This window comes from Molossus molossus, unplaced genomic scaffold, assembly GCF_014108415.1.
Source record: "Molossus molossus isolate mMolMol1 unplaced genomic scaffold, mMolMol1.p scaffold_m16_p_3, whole genome shotgun sequence".
In the NCBI taxonomy this organism is placed as follows: Eukaryota; Metazoa; Chordata; class Mammalia; order Chiroptera; family Molossidae; genus Molossus; species Molossus molossus.
Genome location: NW_023425366.1, coordinates 57292830 through 57313169, shown reverse-complemented (window position 1 = coordinate 57313169; position 20340 = coordinate 57292830). Strand labels below are relative to the sequence as shown.

Genomic DNA, 20340 nt, shown 5'->3' with positions numbered 1-20340 from the left:
TTACTGAATGCCGGTTCAAGCACAGGTGAAACAAAAGATAAGATAAGGAGCATTCCCTATAAATAACAATGCCTATTACAGGAATTTCTTATTTTCTTATATGACTACATTTTTTCACAATGGACTGATGATAATCTGTGACTTATGATGTTGCTAGTAAAAAGTAATGGACACTTGCACACACTTTTTTTCTAGGTTTTTATTTTGTTTTGGGTTTGTGTGTGTGTGTTTGTTTTGTTTTGCTTTTTTTAAGAATAAAGAGGTAAATTTTAAAACTTTTCTTCCCCAGTATAAAGTGGGTTATAAACAATTATTTTTTCTCATAAACTGAGAGGTTTAAATCTCCAAAGTCTGCATATGACTTTTTATGTATTCCCTTTGCTTTGTCTTTATCACACAATCATTAACCAAGGGTCTTAATTAGCTTAAAACTCTGAAAAGCTGATTATCTAGCAAATAGTTCATTGAGATGTTTCCGTGTAAACAGAATACCTTATTTTAAAAGATAAAACAACAGTTTTTATAGACTGCCCAGAATATATGAAAGTCAACGTGTGCTCTCAAACCAAGCTTTTGAACTTCAGCCTCTTTTCTTAGAACTATTTATTTTGCCTGCACACATAATTGAAAAAATAAGAATAAATGAACATATTAACAATAAATTCACAAGTGTTTTTAAGGGGGAAATAATGCTGTGAGGGAGCCTGGGGTGGGGTAGGGGGGGATGAACCGAGCTGAGATCTGAATAACGAGCAGGAGCCAGGGCCTCAAAAGCCAGGGACAGAGGGCTCCAGGTGGAAAGAGTGAGAACTTCACATTTTCTGAGACCGGAATAAATATGGTGTTTTCAAACCAGAAGGAATCTGAAGCAACTGCAGCCTGGCAGTGGAGAGGGTGTGGTTTGAGATAAGATTTTTTTTTTTTTAGAGAGAGAGAGAGACAGAACCCTGGCCGGTTTGGCTCTGCTGTTGGAGTCATGGCCTGAGGACCAAAGAGTCAAGGCTTCAATGCCGGTCAAGGGCACATACCTCGATTGCAGTTCGGTCCCTGGCCCTGGTCAGGGTTGTGTGGAAGGCAGCCAATCGATGTGTCCGATATTTCTCTCTCTCTCCCTCAAACTCTCTCTCTCTCTCTCCTTCCCTCCCTCCCAACCTCTCTCTCTCTCTCTCTCTCTCTGAAAATCAATGGAAAAATATCCTCCAGTGAGGATTTTAAAAAAGAGAGAGCATGTAGGGAGGCCATAGTACTTTGTATTTGGTTTAGAGTACAGGGTTCAGATTTTATTCTAAACACTCTTGAAAGTGGTTGAAAGTTTTGAGCAGGGGGGTGATGTAATATGCTTGCTGTACAGACGACCACGAGAACGGTGAATGGTGGTGGGCCAAGAGAGTGGATGTGAGGACACCTTGAGGAGGGTCTCGAGGTAGTTCAGGTCAGAACATGGTGGTATAGAACAGGATGGTAGTGGATGGAGGTGAACCAATTTGAAAAAAAGAAAAACGAAGGTAGAGGTAGCTGCACCTGGGATGTAGAGATTAGGAAAAAGGAATGCATTCAATGCACCTCCTAGATTTGGGCTTGAACAATGGATGGATGATGGAGGCATTAACTAAATTGAGGAAGACTGAGGGAACAGATTTGGGCAAAGGAGGAGACACTCAAGTTATCTCTTTGACATCCAATATCTGACCAGCAGGTAGCTGGATTTACTAAGTTTGATGTTCAGGGAAAATATACTGCTAGAAAGTGTGGGATCTTTAGCACATAAGTGGTATTCATAGCCATGAGACTGGATGAGACCACCTGGGAAAGAGGACATCAGGCGGAGGCGAGGAGCGGCCTGGCCTGGGATTTGGAGACCTGTAGCACCAGCAGGTGGGCTGAAGGAGGATGCACAGGTTCCCAGACACAGTGCTTCCCCAGTCTGAATCCTCATCATTGAAGTGTGGGCATTTTCTTTTCTCATATAATTTTCTTTTTTCAAAATCTAAGTTAGTTGCATACATTTTAGAATAGGGGATTTTTGCATTAACATCTGTATTTCTAGTGTCTATTGAAAAATCCAAAGATGCGCTATTTTTCAGCCTGCATTCTCACTGGATAACATCCGTGGGAACCAGCTCCTGCTTTAGAATGAGGCGTGTCCTTCCCACCCTGTGTTGTTCCCCGGACCGTGGCGCTCTGGCCATTCCTTCAGCCTTGCCCACCCGGGCATTTGTATTTGACTTACCTTTCATTCTGTGTGAGCACGAAACTCCATGGTTGGCACATTGAATACTATCAATTCATGATTGTTTATTAAATAAAGAATCGCTAGATCCCTTTTGCTTCCAGGATTGACTTTGTGACAGTTTTATTTTGTTGTCTTTTATACTAAGTGAAGATATTAACCATATCAGTCTATAAAACCAACAGTGCCCTTTCTGCAAATTACAGACAACTTGACCTTACATTTGACTACAAAGTGGAAGTGGTCTGAGAGGAGACAAGTAGATCTGAGATCTCCCCTCTACCACATGAAGACATTTCCAGTAATTAAGGACTGAGTGGTTAATTAGAGACTAATGAAAAAGAATGACTCATGCTAATGTTCTGATTTCCCCACACCTTTGGAAACAAGCCTCCATTACAGTTAAAATCCTGCAAAGTATGTTTATATTAAGGATGTCATTTACCATGTTAATGAAATGTTCAAATTTTATTTTCCAATTTAGTTTCCTGTAATGCATCCCATAATCTCTCTATAACTGTGATAACCTAATTTACTTTACTCTAAGTCTAAAATAATAAGAATTAAATCTATTTCTTTATCCATAAATCTTTGGTAACATGGATAAATTTAAATTCTGACAATTATTAACCAAAGCAGACAACTCTAGTTCTGGGACAAGTTGTGGTGAACTTACCAGCGGCAGTAATATTACGTATGCGTGATGCACAATAGAAAGTACATTACCTAGTCATCTCACTTAACCCTCCCACAACACTGTGTAAAGGTGGGTATCTCCACTGAAGTTGAGAGAGGTGCAGTAGTTTGCTTCAGGTCATAAATTGGCCCCCAATTTATTCCATTCAGTTAATAGAATTCTGTTCCAGAAGAAATCAAATCACTATGAAACAAAAAGTTTGGTCTTGGGCCTTAGAGGGACTTTTCCTACAGGACACCATGGCGATTCTTCAGAGGAGTTAGAGGAGCAAGTTGAGGAGGGGGCAGCGGCTCTGAATAAACACAGTCCACCCCTATCCCAGAATGACTGACGGCTGTCTGGAACTCCCAGGAAACTGAGGGGGCGGCAGAAAGAAGCTGGAGCATATAGATACAGATAGATTTGTTTTTAAAGGCTTCTCACGTGGAGGTCCTGAAATGTATTCTGGTCCTGGTAAGAACCAGTGGATTAAGAGAATCATCAAGAGTTAATGGGGTGAATTTCTCAGGAACCAGTCGATTTTAGGAACTGTCTCTGAAAGAGGCCACGTAGCAGACAGATGCTGTTACATACCTGGCACATTGTGGACACTCAGTAACTGTTTGTTAGTAAGAGCCAGCTTTTCTGGGCACTCTTGATAATGCCAGGCAGGAGGAAATCTCAGCATGTTGCCTCATTTAATGCTCACCAGGACCCTGGGAAGAAGGTGGTTTAACTCTGTGTTGCTGATGAGGAAGCTGAGGCACAGAGAGGTTAAGTGACATAACGTAAGGGACATAGAGCATGTACTTAACCAATAAATACTCACCATTGAAAAAATAGATGAAATTGTATTGAATATGAAAAAATGAAAACCCACAAAGAACTTAATCAGCGTAACAGAGCTAAACTCACTCATCATACTTCTTCCTGGCACAAAAAGAGAATTAAGAAAAGACACTTTTTTTTTTACAGAATATTAAAAGAGTTTCAGGTTTATATCTCAGAGCAGTGATTTTTATATCTCAGAGCAGTGTGTTCAGTTGACTCCCTAGAGCTATCGGGGGGGGGGGGGGAGCTCTTGATGAACGTTTCAAGCAGAGAAGTTCACCTTTTGTCAGATTTTTATTACAAAGTCTTGTCTAAAAGATCCTTTGTAGAGAAAATGTTCCACTGTTCCTGGAAAAAAAAATTATTTTTATTTTTAGAGAGAGAAAATGAGAGAGAGATAGAAACATAGATGAGAGAGAACATTGATTGGCCGCCTCCTGCATGCCCCCCACTGGGGATCAGGCCCACAACCTGGGCATGTGCCCTGACTGGGATCAAACTGGCGACTTCTTGGTGCATGGGTCGACGCTCAACCACTGTGACAAACTGGCTGAGCCGAAAAAAATTTTTTTTTAAATATTGCCATATATCAACCTCTAGGCTCTAAAATAGTAATAGCATTTATCTTCATTTTTTACTTTTAAACTTGGATATAACAATAACATGGTATACATTTATCATCAGCATCATCCAAAACAATACTATATTTGGGTGTTAGGTGGTTTCTTATTAGAGTAACGATTTCGCTTAAGGCAAGGAGGGAAGATGGATATGGTCAATGCCTAAGAGGATGCTCCATGGTACATCAGGTCAAATGAAGGTCTTGACCGAAAGGACATTTGCCATTTAAAGAAATTGTAAAAACACAATTTTAGGTAATTTTTTTCAACTGTAGATTGATTGCAAATAGCAGGCCCCAAATATTCTACAATGGTTAGAGAGAAGGTAAGGGTAGGGGCTGGGGTGGATGAGTGACCCGTCTCGCAGGTCGAGCAACGAGGACTCTAGAGGGGGAGTGAGGATGAGGAGGGACAAGAGACATGAGAAATGGAGACAAGACAGGGCTCTGATCAAGTCTCGTTTATTCTGGGGAGATCCACACTATATATGTAACCACCCCGAAGCAATGTCAAGTAAATATCACGTACTTAGATATCCTGCCTTGGGGCAGGAGATGGCAGAGCAGATTTTAACAAAATGGATGCCATGCAAATAGTCTCCCACAGATGAGAGAAGTAAATTCTTATGGCTGGTGAGACCCAAAAGCAGAGTCACAGATGGTGAAAAACAGCAGTGAGCACTTGACAGCAAAGAGCAACCTTCACTTACCCAGTGATCAGCCTTGGACTTTCCTTCACAGTTCAAAACTAGGCAACAGTCAGGGTGTTTGACAGCAATATCTTTAAGGAACAGGGAATAAGACATACACTTTTCATGTTTTGAAGGCATGTTTAAAGATAGCATTTTTAGTAACAGAGTAATAGGTCTTCTGCAAAAAATATAAGCCTTCAATTATCACAATATATTGCAGTTTTGGCTACCAGCTTCTTAAGTATCTTTTCGGGAGATACTCAAGATAAGGTTTTTTTGGTTTAAATTTCCTCAACTTTTTAATTATGTTCATACCGTTTTTATTTAGTTTTGCATTAGGTGATACATTCACATGGTTCAAAACTTTTAAAATATGCAAGCATACTCAAAGAAACTCTCCCAAGGTTCTTCTAACGAGACAGCTACCTCACTTCTTTCTGCAGGCTACCAAGGTTATGAGTTTCTTATAAATCCTTTCGGATATAGTTTATGCAGATATACCTACTTCTTTTGAATTTACACAAATGGTAAGAAGTACCACATATTCTTAGGGCAGAGGCTGAACTTCAGATGAAAGCAAAGATGGGCTAGGGACAAATCCAGGAAGGTTTAAAACTCAAGTAGTTGAGGACAGAGGGCAAAGTAGATCCTCTTCAGGTCTGCGCTTCCTGAGGCGCTGGGTCATAGGGAGGCTCCGAGTCCTTTGCATTCAGGAATAGCTGGGGAAGAAACCACAGCTCTGTCTCTGATGAATTAAAAGTGACCAGCTCTCCAATAGGACAGTAAAGGCTGGAAGGGGATGAGGGAGGGGGCAGCAGGGGCCAGGAAGAGGACCCTTGTAAAAGTTTGATGCAGTGCTGACCAGGCACGTCAGAATCATAAGCAAGCATCTGCAGGAAACACTAGACTCATTCCAAGCTGAGGCAAACTTAAGAATTCCAAACAGGTCAAGTTTGATGAGTGAGATACTTCATATTTTCTTCTCAATCAATTTATCCTACTCAAATGTAATGTGTAAGGTACAACGAGAGACCAATGGCTAAATTGGGCATTTGCTTAAATATTGTCTTTAACAAAGTGTTTTTATTTTAGAGCTATATAACTGCATAAAGCAGGGAGCAGGTATCTGTGTGGACTGCTGTAGCTGAGCACGCTCCAGGCAGCACTGGTCCACCTCAGTCCCAGGCACTGTGCTCCCGGGCACCGCGTCAATGCGGGAGGGGCCATGTGCCGAGGACGTGGAGAGGGAGACGGTGCTCGATTTCAGGACACTATGGCAAGCACAGAAGCAGGGACACAAAGCCATCCTGGCTGCTCATTCGCAGGCAGGTTGGGTTACCCTAAGGGAAGCAACAGCTTTCAAAGTGTTAGTCTTACACATCCAAACCCACCACAGTGATAACAGATGTCACAAAAATGAGGAACTATTTTTAAAACCTGTGCAATTTTTTCAAATGACTCATCATGGAGCTGACAGTTGAGTCTCTGCCTCCCAGTTTGGAGTGTCAGGGAAGAATTAGCTTTCTGTTTGATGTGATAAGAAGTTTTGGAAATAGGTAGTGAAAGTGGTTGCATAATATGGTGGAAGTAATTAATGCCATTGAATTGTACACTGAGAAATAGTTAAAATGGCAAATGTATGTTACATAATTCTACTATTTTACCACAATAAAAAATTTAAATGATGGTGGCAGAGAGGAGTATTTCTGATGTCTCAGTTTAGTACCTTATTTAGCCATATTATATTCCCCAAATTTTGGGGTTTTTTTTTGTTACATTTAGTGGTCTAGGGAGTCCAAAAGTCTATTGGCTACTTCACCTATACACTAGTGAGAAAGCAACCAACAAAGACTGGTTATGCCCTAGCCGGTTTGGTTCAGTGGTTAGAGCGTCAGCCTGTGGTCCTGAGAGACCGGGGTTCGGTTCCCGCTAAGGGCGCGTACCTCGATTGCAGTTTGTCCCCGGCCCTGGTCGGTTGTGCGGGTGGCAGCCACTCGATGTGTTCCTTTCACGTCGATATTTCTCTCTCTCTCTGTTCCTCTCTCTCCCTCCCACTCTACCTGAACAAAAAATGGAAAAATATCCTCGGGTGAGGATAAAAAAAATAAATAAAAAAAAATAAAAACAAAGACTGGTTATTTGCACAATCCATAATTTATTTTGGAAAAACAAAAACTTTGATCTGTAGCACCTTCTCCTCTTTTCTGTTATCTTTGTATTTTTTGCAAGGAACAGCCAGAAAAAGGGGAAAACAAAAAAGATTGCATTTCTGATAGAACTAAGAACAATAGGAAATAGTTAAATACCATATTTCTAAATTATTTTTCTGCAACTGTTTCTGTTCTGTTGTTTAAAAGGCTTCACCTAAGTTGTATGGCAATACGGAGATCAGTTCTTCGGTCTTGCCAATGCTGTTAAGAATTTGGTCAAATTGAACGACATCCTCTAGATTTCACAGCAGAATTTGTCAAATAATAACGGAGCCCTGCTGTTTCCCCTGGAGACAACTGTGGTTATCGAAGGGCATCAAATCTTTCAAGTCACTGTCATTGAAACTCACTAATAGAAACATGAACATTTCTGTAACTTACAAACTGAACTTAGGAAAAATTCAACCCCTTCCCCAAATGAGCATAGGTATGCTGCCTAGTTTTATTTATTTATTTATTTTTTTAAAGGAAAACAAGCAGTACTCATGCTGATGATCAAGGTTTATTTTTATCTTTTGCATTATATTTGTTTTGCAGCTGCATGTCGATCAGGCAGTTTTGATTTAAACATAAATTTCAAACCGATCCAGGTTTCTGCATCCACTGATCAGATTCAAGATGTCCTCCAGGGAGCACCACGCAGAGCCCGCATCAGCACTGGGTTCCTTCCGTGCTCTCTGCGTGTCCCCTCCTCCTCTCCAGCGCAGTGTGTTTCCGGTTGATCGCTGTCACAACAACCTGCCATAGCGAGCCTGATAAGAATCTTCGACTTGATGTTCTCATGACATAGATCTGTCACTCAGATAGCTAAGTCCTGGTAGAGCCTACAATGGAACCCAGAGCCGCTAACTCATAGGCCAGCGCTCATGCCTAAATCTTACCTGTTCTCCCACAGGCCACCCCCATCAATGTCCAATGCGCTATTTTCTGCACTGTAGATCTTCTAAACACAAGCAAACCAACAGAATACGATGTTCTCAACAGGACATGCCAGGGGTTTAGGTTAATGAACATTAATGGCTCTTGGTCATTCAATGTGTCACATGTTCCACCTCTTTCTTTGGGTTCTTGGAATATCATTCAGGGACTTCTGGCATCTATTTATCTCAACACCTAGCCCCCCCAAAACATAAAAATAAAAATGGTAGAAATTTATACATTCTGGTAGGCTTGTTAGAAACACTGTTTTGTGGGAAGCCTGTGGATTTTTGGTATCTGCTCAGTTCTCAATATTATACCACAAAGTCATCATCTACTCACAATGATGGAGTAAAAGTAAATAGTACCTAGAAAAATCAGAAGCTTATATTTGTAAAATACTACAAGATGATTTACAGTTAACCACAGAAAAAAATTAGAAGTCTCGGTCCTTTGCACAAGAGTTTTGATCTTTGCTTTAACTCTTTAATTTATAAAACATTCAGATCTTGTATTCATTCTGGAACACCTTATGATTATGCTAAACCACACAATAATTTCCAAGTTTCCTGTAAAACACAGGTGGCATTTTGTGTAGTTTTTACTCCACATGGATCAAAACTTTTAAGTAAGTGAAAATATGGAAGGCTATTATATGTCAAAAGTAGGCTCATTATCAGGCAGCATCATATTTGAGAAATACTGTGGAAAATCTCTGAGCAGGAGCAGAGTGGTGAGTGGACACTTAATTTGGCTCAGCCGATATCTTAAGAGCTTTATGTTTCTATTGGGTCAACTGTATATAGCAGATATCACTACCCCTAACTCACATATAACAAAAGTGGGGTTTAGAGGTGGCACAACCTGCTCCAGGCTACCGAACCAGTAAATTAGGAAGATGAAGTTAGAACAAGGTCTCTAATCACATTAAAGTTCTTGGTCCTTCTTACTGTCATACCTCTATCCCAATACATTTGGGCATCAGTTTTGTTTTTTGTTTTTGGTACATGACCCTAACGGGAACCAAACCCAGGACTCTCCGGTCCACAGGCCAATGCTCCAACCACTGAGCCAAACAGGCCAGGGCTGGGCATCAGTTTTGACTTTTAAAAGCTTAAACAAATCATGAAACTGCAACCTCTTGTAACTGTGTGTCATGTCTACACTCAAATCCCAGCAGAAGACCCCGCTCCCAGGTGTCCTCCCAAGGGTCTGGGTAGGAGATATCTCCTGTGGCCCTCAGACATAACTGAACAAACTTAGTCAACAGTTCCTTTTTCTCCTCCCAGAAAGAAGACACTAGAGATATTTAGGTGGAACTTGGATGCAGGCATTGGGAATATCATAGTGGAAAAATTATATGTAGGGTAGAGTTGGATAGATTAACTTTTTATCTTATAGTTCAGTGGTCCTAAATAAGAAGATAAAAAAATAGAATCTAAAAGAAATGCTTAATGAGCTGCATTCATTTTAATTAAGCCATTATCTTCTCTCTTTATTTTTTAAATCTATTCAAAGTGATGTCTTTGTTAAACTTTTTCAGTTACTAAGGATTGGGGCAGACTTAGTTATGAAATTATGTTTATTTTTCAATATTACATAATTCAGATTGCTATATGATACAAATAGAACCACTGTATCTATTTTCGTACAGTTTTTATTTTGAAATCTGAATCCTGTGTGTGCCATTCAATAACTGAGTTTTGAGATCTGTCTGGAGGTGAGTGGCTACTCTTCATGGTGTCTTGTGTGTCTTAAATGATTCATAGCGAAAATGTACTCAGTACCTACCTGCCTGAGGCAGGAAGGGCTACATGAAAGGCAGTCTGGGCAGCCTTTGAAAGCTGTGTATAGATGAGAAGCTGTGTGTGTCCAGGAGTTCTTATATCACTTTCTCATTTTCAAATCTTGCACATCCTCAAGGGACCTCGTCAAGGTCAAGAGGCACAATGAGCTAACCAGAGGAAACCCCAGAGAAGCCAAGATCTGAACATCACAGCCGGCTCTCTGGAGAACCGCAGCCCTGCTGACTTGGCAAGCGTGGAGCGCTGCGGTTCTCTCTGGAAGGCTACCAAGGCCTTGGAGGAGGGAGAGAGGAACAAAAGGGCAAGGGAAGGAAAGGTGGACGCGATAAGATAACCGTTAATAAGAAATGGCAGAAAACAAAGAGAGAGGGAGTAGAAGGAGATTTAAGGGAATAAAGAAATAATTATTTGGTTAATCAGAAAATAAGTATAACTTGGGATACACTTCTAACATTCAAGTTTTGAGGAATATATTTCAAAATCTGGAGGTTTTATAAAATATTTGCTAAAAATACCTTTGTGATGTCTAGCTTTTTGTGAAAATAAAATATACACATATTGCTCAACATGCTCCAGAATGGCATTTTAATCACAAGTGTATATTTGAATAGAGACCATAAATGTGAGGCTATTCCAAGTTCTTTGGCCAGAAGTATAATAAAAGTTAATCATATTGTTTTTATACATACAAAATAGATTTATTGTATTAGAAAGCTTACCTAGAAAAAGTTTGCCTACAAATTTTTTGTTTTGTATTGATAAAATAGTCATTGTACTTAGTCATTTTTCATCTTGTTTCTACATTTTAAAAAATTAATTAATTTATTTTTGTTACAGATGTTTCTCCCCTCCCCCCCCACGCAAGCACCCTCCTCCCTACCCCACCCCCCTCCCCTGCCCCAGGCATTGTTGTCTATGTCCCTTGATTATGCATACAGGCATATAAATTCTTTGGTTTATCTCATCCCCCCCCTCACCCCCATCCTCTGAGGTTTGTCAGTCTGAACCATGCTCCTTTCTCTGTCTCTGGGTCTGTTTTGTTCATTAGCTTTTTGTGTTTATTATATTCCACAAATAAGTGAGATCATGTGGTATTTATTTCTTCTATTTAAATGTAAAAAAATAAAATTTATTATGAAATTATCAAACTTCATATGATGATAGAGTTTTATATCTAATGTTTCTTAATGAGTATAATGCACATGCTTCCAATTTTCAATGGTTTAAAAGACATGGCTACCTTACAGATGCCCTCTAAGTATTAGAGGTACCTTTCTATGTGGTTCAGGAGACTACTGTCCAACAATGCAGAGAGAAGCTTATTACCCAATGCTACTGTTCATCAGATACCCTGTAAAGGTAGCATATTTTATTTCATAAAAGTGTCTAAAAGCACATTAATTGTTCTTTCCTTTCTTTCTTTCTTTTTTAATTACAGCAGAAAATGGCCCCCATCTACTTGTGGAAGCAGAACAAGCCAAGGTGTTCTCACATAGAGGTGGCAATGTTACACTGCCATGTAAATTTTATCGAGACCCTACAGCGTTTGGCTCAGGAACCCACAAAATCCGAATTAAGTGGACCAAGCTAACTTCAGATTACCTCAAGGAAGTGGACGTGTTTGTTTCCATGGGATACCACAAGAAAGCCTATGGAGGCTACCAGGGTAGAGTGTTTCTGAAGGGAGGCAGTGATAATGATGCTTCTCTGGTGATCACAGACCTCACCCTGGAGGATTATGGGAAATATAAGTGCGAGGTGATTGAAGGATTAGAAGATGATACTGCTGTGGTAGCATTAGATTTACAAGGTAAGTATCTGTAAACCATGTAAACTTAGAAAATATAATTAACCATTGCTCTTTATGTTTTCATAATGAGTAAGGTCTAGTGGTTGCCATAGTGATGAGTGCAAAACCAGAAGTCCATTCACAGAATGTTTTCCTATTCTTTTGTATTTTGTAGTCTATGATTCTAGCTTTCATATTTGAAATGTACACACAGCGGTTATATGCAAAACTAAAGCTATTGGCAAGTAGGAGAAATTTGCAGTGGAACTGAATTAATAATATTCAGAAACTGCCTTGTGCTATTCAGAATTTAAAGCTCATCACAAAATTATTAAGAAATTTCAGATCTGCTGCTTTTTTGTTATACTTCTAAAATTACCTCAGTTTTGAAATAGTGGCAGGTTTATATTCTGTAAAGTAACTGAACACTTAATTTAACAAAAAAAAAATAACCTCCAGATTTATTTAACTATTCTTGTGAAGAAGTAATTTTTTTAATGGTCAAAAGTCTCTTAAACATTGAATACCAAATGGTCAAGACATCTGGGGGAAATTTTCTCTCTTGTATATGTAATACCAAAATGTATAAAAAGCTAGATAATAAAGAGTGTCCTTGTCATCCTGTGCCCCCTCTGCCCAAAGCCCACCCTCTAAATGCCCTGACATTAAAGAAACCCTTCTCCGTGGTTTCTCATATATCTCAAAACTTCTTGCCCTAGTCGGTGTGGTACAGTGGTTAGAGCAATGGCCCACAAACCTAAAGGTAGTGGGTTCGATTCTCGGTCAAGGGCACCTACCTATGTTGCAGGTTTGATCCCCAGGCCCAGTCAGGTATGTGTAGGAGGCAAACAATCCAGTCGATGAATTTTGGCTGCACTGATAGAATACTTTCCTTTCTTAGGCATATAAACTATAAGTTTGTTTGCTAGAAGCTCCTTTCACATCTTAGAGTGGATTTGTGCCTTTGGAAAAGTATGCGTTTGGTCCACTAGCACATCACTGAAGATTTGCCCTCTGAGTCCCATAGCACCCCATCACGCATGTGGACAATTATTAGCTTTATGGATCTAATAAATGACATGATGTAAAGTGAATTTTTATGGTCTTCTCTTCTCTCTTATCTGTAGCTCTTGGCTCCTAATTGCATGTCACCTTGTTCTTTCAGTTTTTATGAATTCAAATGAATATCCATGAACATTGGTAAAATTGAGGCCAAATACACAAAAATACAGTCTGAGGACTTTCAGAAATAAAAAATAATTTCAGAGCACTGCTAGACACTATGAGAGAAATAGGGGTAAAACTATGCTGCATGGCCTCTGCCTTTTTCTTACTAAACGTATTTACTTTGCCCTGGCCGGTTTGGCTCAGTGGTTAGAGCGTTGGCCGGCGGACTGGAAAGTCCCGGGTTCGGTTCTGCTAAGGGCACATACCTTGGTTTTGGTTTATTCCTGGCCCTGGTTGGCATAGTGTAAATGGCAACCACTCGATGTGTCTCTCTCACATCGATGTTTCTCTCTCTCTCTTCCTTCCTCTCTCCCTCCCGCTCTATCTGAAGATACATGAAAAATATCCTCGGGTGAGGATAAAAAATAAATTAATTAATTAATGTATTTACTTTATAGAGATATTGAAATTTACTTTAGTTTCTATATGTGCCATGGTATGAAAACCTTTCACATGTCAAACAAATTGATATTTGCCAACAACTAGGATGACTTGGACTGGGCAATTATAAATCTTAAAGAGTGCGTTTTTTAAAATATATCTGGACTGACAAAACTACTCACACATTTGATATTATTCATCTCCATGTGATGATTGTAAAAGTTTAACTTTTCTTCCTTTTGTAAGTGCCGAGTAAAAGCAATCACCATGTACTCCAGCTGTAGGAATTGCACATTTCCCCACAGAAGCAAGAAGGTTTCTGCAATCATAGTCTTAGATGTTGAAATCTTAGCAAGCTGGAAGTAAAACAAGTAAATAAATGATAACAACCACATACTTCCAGAAATGCCTCTGCTCGTAAGAAACATCTGAGTGTTGAAATATCTGTACTAAATGTGCACAATAGTGACTCTTTTACCATTTTGCCTGAGTAAAACATAGAAATTAATCTAGATGTATTTGAAATGTTTTCTTTCCAGTATCATCAAACACTAATTAAAATGCATGTAAATCACCTTGGCCAGCATGGCTAAATTGTTAGAGCACTGGTCCGAGCCCCAAAGCGTCTCAGGTTTGATTCTCAGTCAAGGGCACGTACCTGCTGATCCTTGGCCCCGGTCAGGGCAGTGTCTCTCTGACATTGATGTGTCTCTCCCCACCTTCCCTTTTAAGTTAATAAAACCATAAGTTGATCATTTATTCTTGCAATTGAAAAATAGTAAAATTTTAATATAGGGTTTCATTTTGACTTTAAGAAACAGTTGTTTGAATTTGTGTTAAATTTGAAAGGAACTCAAAAATATATTACAGTGTATTTGGAACTGAATCAGTCATATTTCAGGAACATTCAATGATTAATCAAGGACAAATTACTAAAGAAAAAATTTTTCTAATGTCCATAAAAGTCCACTAAATATACTGCAGTGAATTTAAACCCAAAAGATTGTCTTGGTTTTTAAAACCACTTTAAACGGAAACACTCTACATTCTTCACTGTCACCATCTTAAGCCATCTGGAAAATGGAATTCAACCTATATGATTTCTTTCTCTCTCCACATTGAGATACTGTAAGATTTTCTCTCACTTAATATCCAGCTGCCAAAGAAATCTCTACTGGATAAATTAAGTAAAATTTTAATAGCAGCATTCCTGCAGTTGCTGAGGAGAGAGTCTGAACGGTGCAGGGCACAGGGGGCACTGCAGCAGTTCCTTCCCGCGCTAACTGGGTTCTTAGCGAGGTGCCTGGGCACAGCTCTTCTTCGAGCCATCTCCGGGCTTCCCTTCCATCATCACTGCAGGGGGCAGTGGCAACCCAGAGAGTCTTTTCCTCCTTCGTGTTGGCTCTGATTCAGTTTACAGATCCCTCGGCCAAGAACCTGAGAAGGCAGGATGAGATCGGGAAGCCTTCCTGGATCTCTGCCTGCAGTGGACAGTGCCAGCTGGCCTGCCCTGGAGGGACAAATGTGTCCTACCGAGGCCTTCGGTGGACGCAACTTGATCTTGGCTACTAAAATTTCTTCTTGTAGAGTCTTCCAGGACAGCTTATAAAAGAAAACATTTCCTGTGTACTTGGGTACACTATGAGTGAATTGTACATTCATCTTCAGTAGGGTCTACAGTCTCAGAAAAATAGCTCATGTGATATAATTCACCAAAGTACTGTCAGTGGGACAGTTTTTTATATCCCACCAGCTAAAATATTAATTATTTCTAATTACATTTTTTAAAATCCAACCCAGGGATTTGAATAATCACACTAAAAATTAATTACCTTTTAGCAACTAGGGGGGAGACATTTTGATACAGTGGTCCTTCTTAAAGTCCAGCAAATGGCACAACTTTGCTTTCTTATGTAATCCTTGTCCTTTAAAGAAATTGTGAAGAAAGTTGTAAGACAGCTCAATCACCTCTCATGGTTATTTGACCAAAAAGAACGCTTTTGGAAAATCATTGTTTCTTCCCAGGCAAAGCCAAGTGCCATTTCACACTATTCACATTTGCTAAGGGTTTTGGCCTTTAAAATATTTAATTTAATTCTTTGGCATTAACCTAGTCAACAGATGTCTATTCTGTACCTACCTTGTATAGGACAAGTGTTGGGAAGGTTTTTGTTTCTATTTGTAATTAAAATGTTTTGGTGTGCAGTATATGAATATGGAAACTGAGAAATAGTAATGGAAATATTTTGAAATAAAGCTCTTAAGTTGTCTTTGTTTAATGACAAGAAAATAAAAGAGTAAAGGCTATAGTAAAAATTGAAACAAATAAGAGAGCCATGATGCTTTTTATGGAGGTGTTCCTCACAGTCAAGAATTGCTTTATTACGATGAAGACAGACTGTTCAATTAGGTTTTTGTTAGATATGCAAAGAATTTCACTTTCAGGTTTCTCCAAATCAGAAAACTTCTAAATAAAAGTTACTTATCTGCAAATTTTTAGGAGCACATGTTAAAGGAAGTACAAAACTGCATTTGAATAACTTAACATGTTTGTGTATATATTTAAAACACATAAAATGAATGACTCATTATATCAGAATATTACTAAGAAAAAACATTATGAATTTTGATAAATACTTTCCTTCTCAGCACTATTTCTACATTCCCTAGCATGCTTAGTATTCAATAATGACTTTTTCCCAGGCAAAGGGGGCTCAGGAATACATTTTTAGGGTTAGTAATCAGTAGCAGATGGTAAATTCTCAAGGAGGGCTACTTGGAAAATATTATCTGCAGGTGAATCATTTCAGAAAGGAGAATTTCAAGGCTTGAGTTGACCTCGTAGCAAAAGGGGTAAATCACTGAAGTTATCAAACCAAAAGCACACTGTGACATGCTCAGAGCTGAGAGGCTCTTTGAAGGGGGGAGGGACCACGAGAAACCACCGCAAGATGTCCAAAAAGCACTACTTCGTCTGATGGCGATTCTATCACACTTTTCGCCAGTGAAGTGGGATTTGCTTTTCTACCTGTTACTTTTCGTGCCACTAATAATCCTGTGCTTTCTTCTTTGGACAGGTGTGGTATTCCCTTATTTTCCACGACTGGGGCGCTATAACCTCAACTTTCACGAGGCACAGCAGGCCTGTCTGGACCAGGACGCCGTGATTGCCTCCTTCGACCAGCTGTACGACGCGTGGCGGGGCGGGCTGGACTGGTGCAACGCCGGCTGGCTCAGCGACGGCTCGGTGCAGTACCCCATCACCAAGCCGCGGGAGCCCTGCGGAGGCCAGAACACTGTGCCCGGGGTCAGGAACTACGGGTTTTGGGATAAAGATAAAAGCAGATATGATGTGTTCTGTTTTACATCCAACTTCAATGGTAAGATATTAACCGTAATACCATACACCGATGTGTACTAGGACACTACACTTGACTTTCAATCTTATCTACTATAAAAGATAAAAGCACTGAAGTGTTACCCCTGTTTGAAAAGATGTAAAAATTTATTTGATGTCTTAATTTTAAGAGAATTCAAAGAAGTTAAGCAAGAGTGTGTATTTCCACTATCCCTAGGTTTTAGTGCATCTGATTGTTATTATGAACTAGTTTAAGCTGCGATTTTGTCTGGAGTCTGTTTCTTACTGACAAACTATGCTGCCATTGTGTGCCCTCCCTAGGATGCAGCTCTCCCAATTGTCATATTCTCCTTCACTAAACTATAATGTCAGCATTTTCATAAATGATCAACAAAGCTCAGGATGAAGACAGCTTTGGCCCGGCTGGTGTGGCTCAGTGGATTAGCGTAGTCCCGTGGACTGAGAGGGAACATGCCCGGGTTGTGGGCTCGATCCCCAGTAGGGGGCGTGCAGGAGGTAGCCAATCTATGTCTCTCTCACATCGATGTTTCTCTCTCTCTCTTCCTCTATCTCTAAAAAAAATCAGTAAAAACATGTTTTAAAATTGTAGGGAAAGAAAAGAGAGTTTTGCAAGAAAAATAAGTAGAAATAACATTGCAGGTGAAAGTAGAAGAAAAGAGGTCCCTGTTGCCTCGGTGTTGATGACTGGTTCTTCGCGTTCAAGATAACTCCCAGCCTTACCTTGCTCTGTCTAGACCCACCTACATATTGTGTGGCCCCGTGCAAAATGAAAATGTTCGTTCCTTGTTCAAAAATTGTCGAAAATAGCCCTGGCCGGTTTGGCTCAGCGGTTAGAGCGTCGGCCTGTGGTCCGGAGAGACCCGGGTTCGGTTCCCGCTAAGGGCATGTACTTCGGTTGCAGTTTGTCCCCGGCCCTGGTTGGTCATGCGGGTGGCAGCCACTCGATGTGTCCCTTCACATCAATGTTTCTGTCTCTCTCTCCCTTCCTCTCTCTCCCTCCCACTCTATCTGTACAAAAAATGGAAAAATATCCTCGGGTGAGGATAAAAAAAAAAAAAAAAAAAAATTGTCGAAAATATTAAGATGGTGACAGCAAGGAATTAAACCAATCACAAGGCCATTGGTATCTACACGGGTCACATACCCATGAAGCAAACCCTGACTCCATCATTTGTATTTTAGTTCCCTGCAGACATGCTTCGGGAAAAATAGCAAGAGATCAGGGATCCACAAACTTTCTGTAAAGGGCCAGATAGTAAATATTTTTTGCCTTTCACAACTATTCAATCAATGTAGCTTTGTACATGGTAACACATAAGCAGCCATAGACAATATTAAATGGATGGGTGTGGTTATGATTATGTTCTAATGAAGCCTCATTTGACTCGTGTAGTTTGCCTACCTCTGGTGTAGATGACAGAACTAACCCTCTAGCTAATGTTCCAATGGCCTTTACTCCTGCTCCAAATCACATCATCTTATCTAGTAAGAACTGGCAAGCATTATTCACACTTCAATAATCTATATTTAATGAGGGGCAGGGAGATATATCATTACAGTTATAATCAGGGAAGAGAGAGAATATCTTCTACCTGAAACGAAGTCTGAGAAAATCTTCATTCGGTGTGTGTCATTTCAGTCAGTTGATGTCTTATTTTAAACATTTTATGGATATTGAAAACATATTGAAAGAATCTCACTATTCAATAAGCGAGTAAGACTAGTTTGCTCTTTCTTGTGAAATTAAAAAAAAAAACAAAAAAACGGCTAGGTAGGTATCAGACTCCCACAGAATAAAGTAGAAAAAATAAATAAATGCATCCTTTTGCTAGTGAGTGAACAGACCAGGTCCATTCTGAGCCAGTATTATTTATGGCAAGAGACTTCCTGTATTTTTTTTTTTTTTTTTGCATTTTCATACTGTAGTCTTTGAATAAAAATAATGTCTTATTGATACCTGTAATGAAAAGGACTTAAGGGCTTTTGATTTTTTTTTTTAAATGGACTTTTATGTCAGGAATGTGTTTGATCCTTTCACATTCAAATTTTGCCCCTCTAGAAACTTGTACTGGGGTTCAGCCTCGCCACAGCTAGAATTTAAATAGCTCTTGCTTTTAACATGGACTTCTGTCTTCTCTAGAGCCACAGAAGGCCCTTTTAGTCACTAATTAGCGAACAGAAACTGCATCTGTCATTTCCCTTTTCTTTTTTAAAACTATGAAAGGTCTGAACATGTTCTATGGGGCAAGAAAATCAACTAATTTAAGGGAGAGCGACTTCGGGGCACTACATTCGATAGAGGATCCTATGTTCCCCAAACTTCACAGATACTGCTCTGTGCTGCCCTGAAACACACCCCCTTTCGGGCTCCTTCCAACTCTGCCTGGCTCACGACAGGCCCACTGACCTGTCCCCTTCTCTCCACAGGCCGTTTTTACTACCTGATCCACCCCACCAAGCTGACCTATGACGAAGCGGTGCAAGCTTGTCTCAACGATGGTGCTCGGATTGCGAAAGTGGGCCAGATATTCGCAGCCTGGAGACTTCTGGGATACGACCGCTGCGACGCGGGCTGGTTGGAGGACGGCAGCGTGCGCTACCCCATCTCCAGGCCAAGGAGGCGCTGCAGTCCTACCGAGGCTGCAGTGCGCTTCGTGGGTTTCCCAGATAAAAAGCATAAGCTGTACGGTGTCTACTGTTTCAGAGCATACAATTGAGCGTGCCCCTAGAGCACGTCAAGTCTAAAGTCATTAAGAACATGTGAAAGGTTTTTTTGTGTTTTTTTTTTCAATATGAACTCATGCAAGTTACCAAAACTGTGATAATCCTTTTTTACTTACTGTAAAGAGTCATTTTCATAAAGATCAATTCATTAATTTGTTTTTGTAAAGCTATCATTCAATATATATTATAAATTAATATAATTTTAAGGGAGGCCCTACATAAGGAGGTTTGAGAGCCAAACTGTTCAGGCTGTATCATCCCCACAAAGTATCTTTTCATGAACGGGGCATGCAATAACTTGAGGATTGCTAGGATTAAATTAAGGAAAGTAAAGCTACTCGGAGCAGCAGCTTCCACAAGCACAAATTTTACACATTTGTACAATTTTGAAATGCATTACAATAAACAAATTAGAGCAACTGATTTGAAATACAGGCTTCTTTACATAAACTGAGATTCTGAGAGGTTGCACAAAACTCAATCTCACAAGGGAATAATCTACACTTTTCTAAAAGTTAATATTTCAAGTCTCTAATAGAATATTTTACTCTTTAAAATCCTGCCTTTTTGACCAAAAATAAAAAATTCATATGGACTCCAATGCATAGTAAAAAGCACAGTTAAAACTCCTTAATAACCCCATTTATATGAAGTATAAAATTTAAATAAGCAGATAATATTTAACCAATGAGAGACTCCTACCTTCTTCTAATTAAAATTACACATGCCTAAGAAGAACTGTCTATCTTTTGAGTAGCTTTACTGAGCTATATTTAAATTCTAAGGGCCGGTGGCTAAGCAGCATTTAGCATCTACTCAGGGCAGTTATATAGATAAACTGCTGGACAGAAAAATTGTA

The 20340-nt window shown here is 39.7% G+C and overlaps 1 protein-coding gene across 2 annotated transcripts in view; it reads left to right on the top strand.

Annotated features, from left to right (window-relative positions):
* HAPLN1 (hyaluronan and proteoglycan link protein 1) overlaps positions 1 to 20054 on the top strand; it is a 79700-nt gene extending 59646 nt beyond the window's left edge. Inside the window, exons 2-4 of one of the 2 annotated variants that reach the window (XM_036280400.1) lie at positions 11420 to 11791; positions 16456 to 16758; positions 19185 to 20054. In XM_036280400.1, coding sequence (XP_036136293.1) covers positions 11420 to 11791; positions 16456 to 16758; positions 19185 to 19474 — 965 coding nt within the window. In that variant the 3' untranslated portion in view covers positions 19475 to 20054. The remainder of the gene's footprint in view (positions 1 to 11419; positions 11792 to 16455; positions 16759 to 19184) is intronic. The other variant, XM_036280399.1, reaches the window with a different exon arrangement.
* Positions 20055 to 20340: the final 286 nt, after the last annotated feature.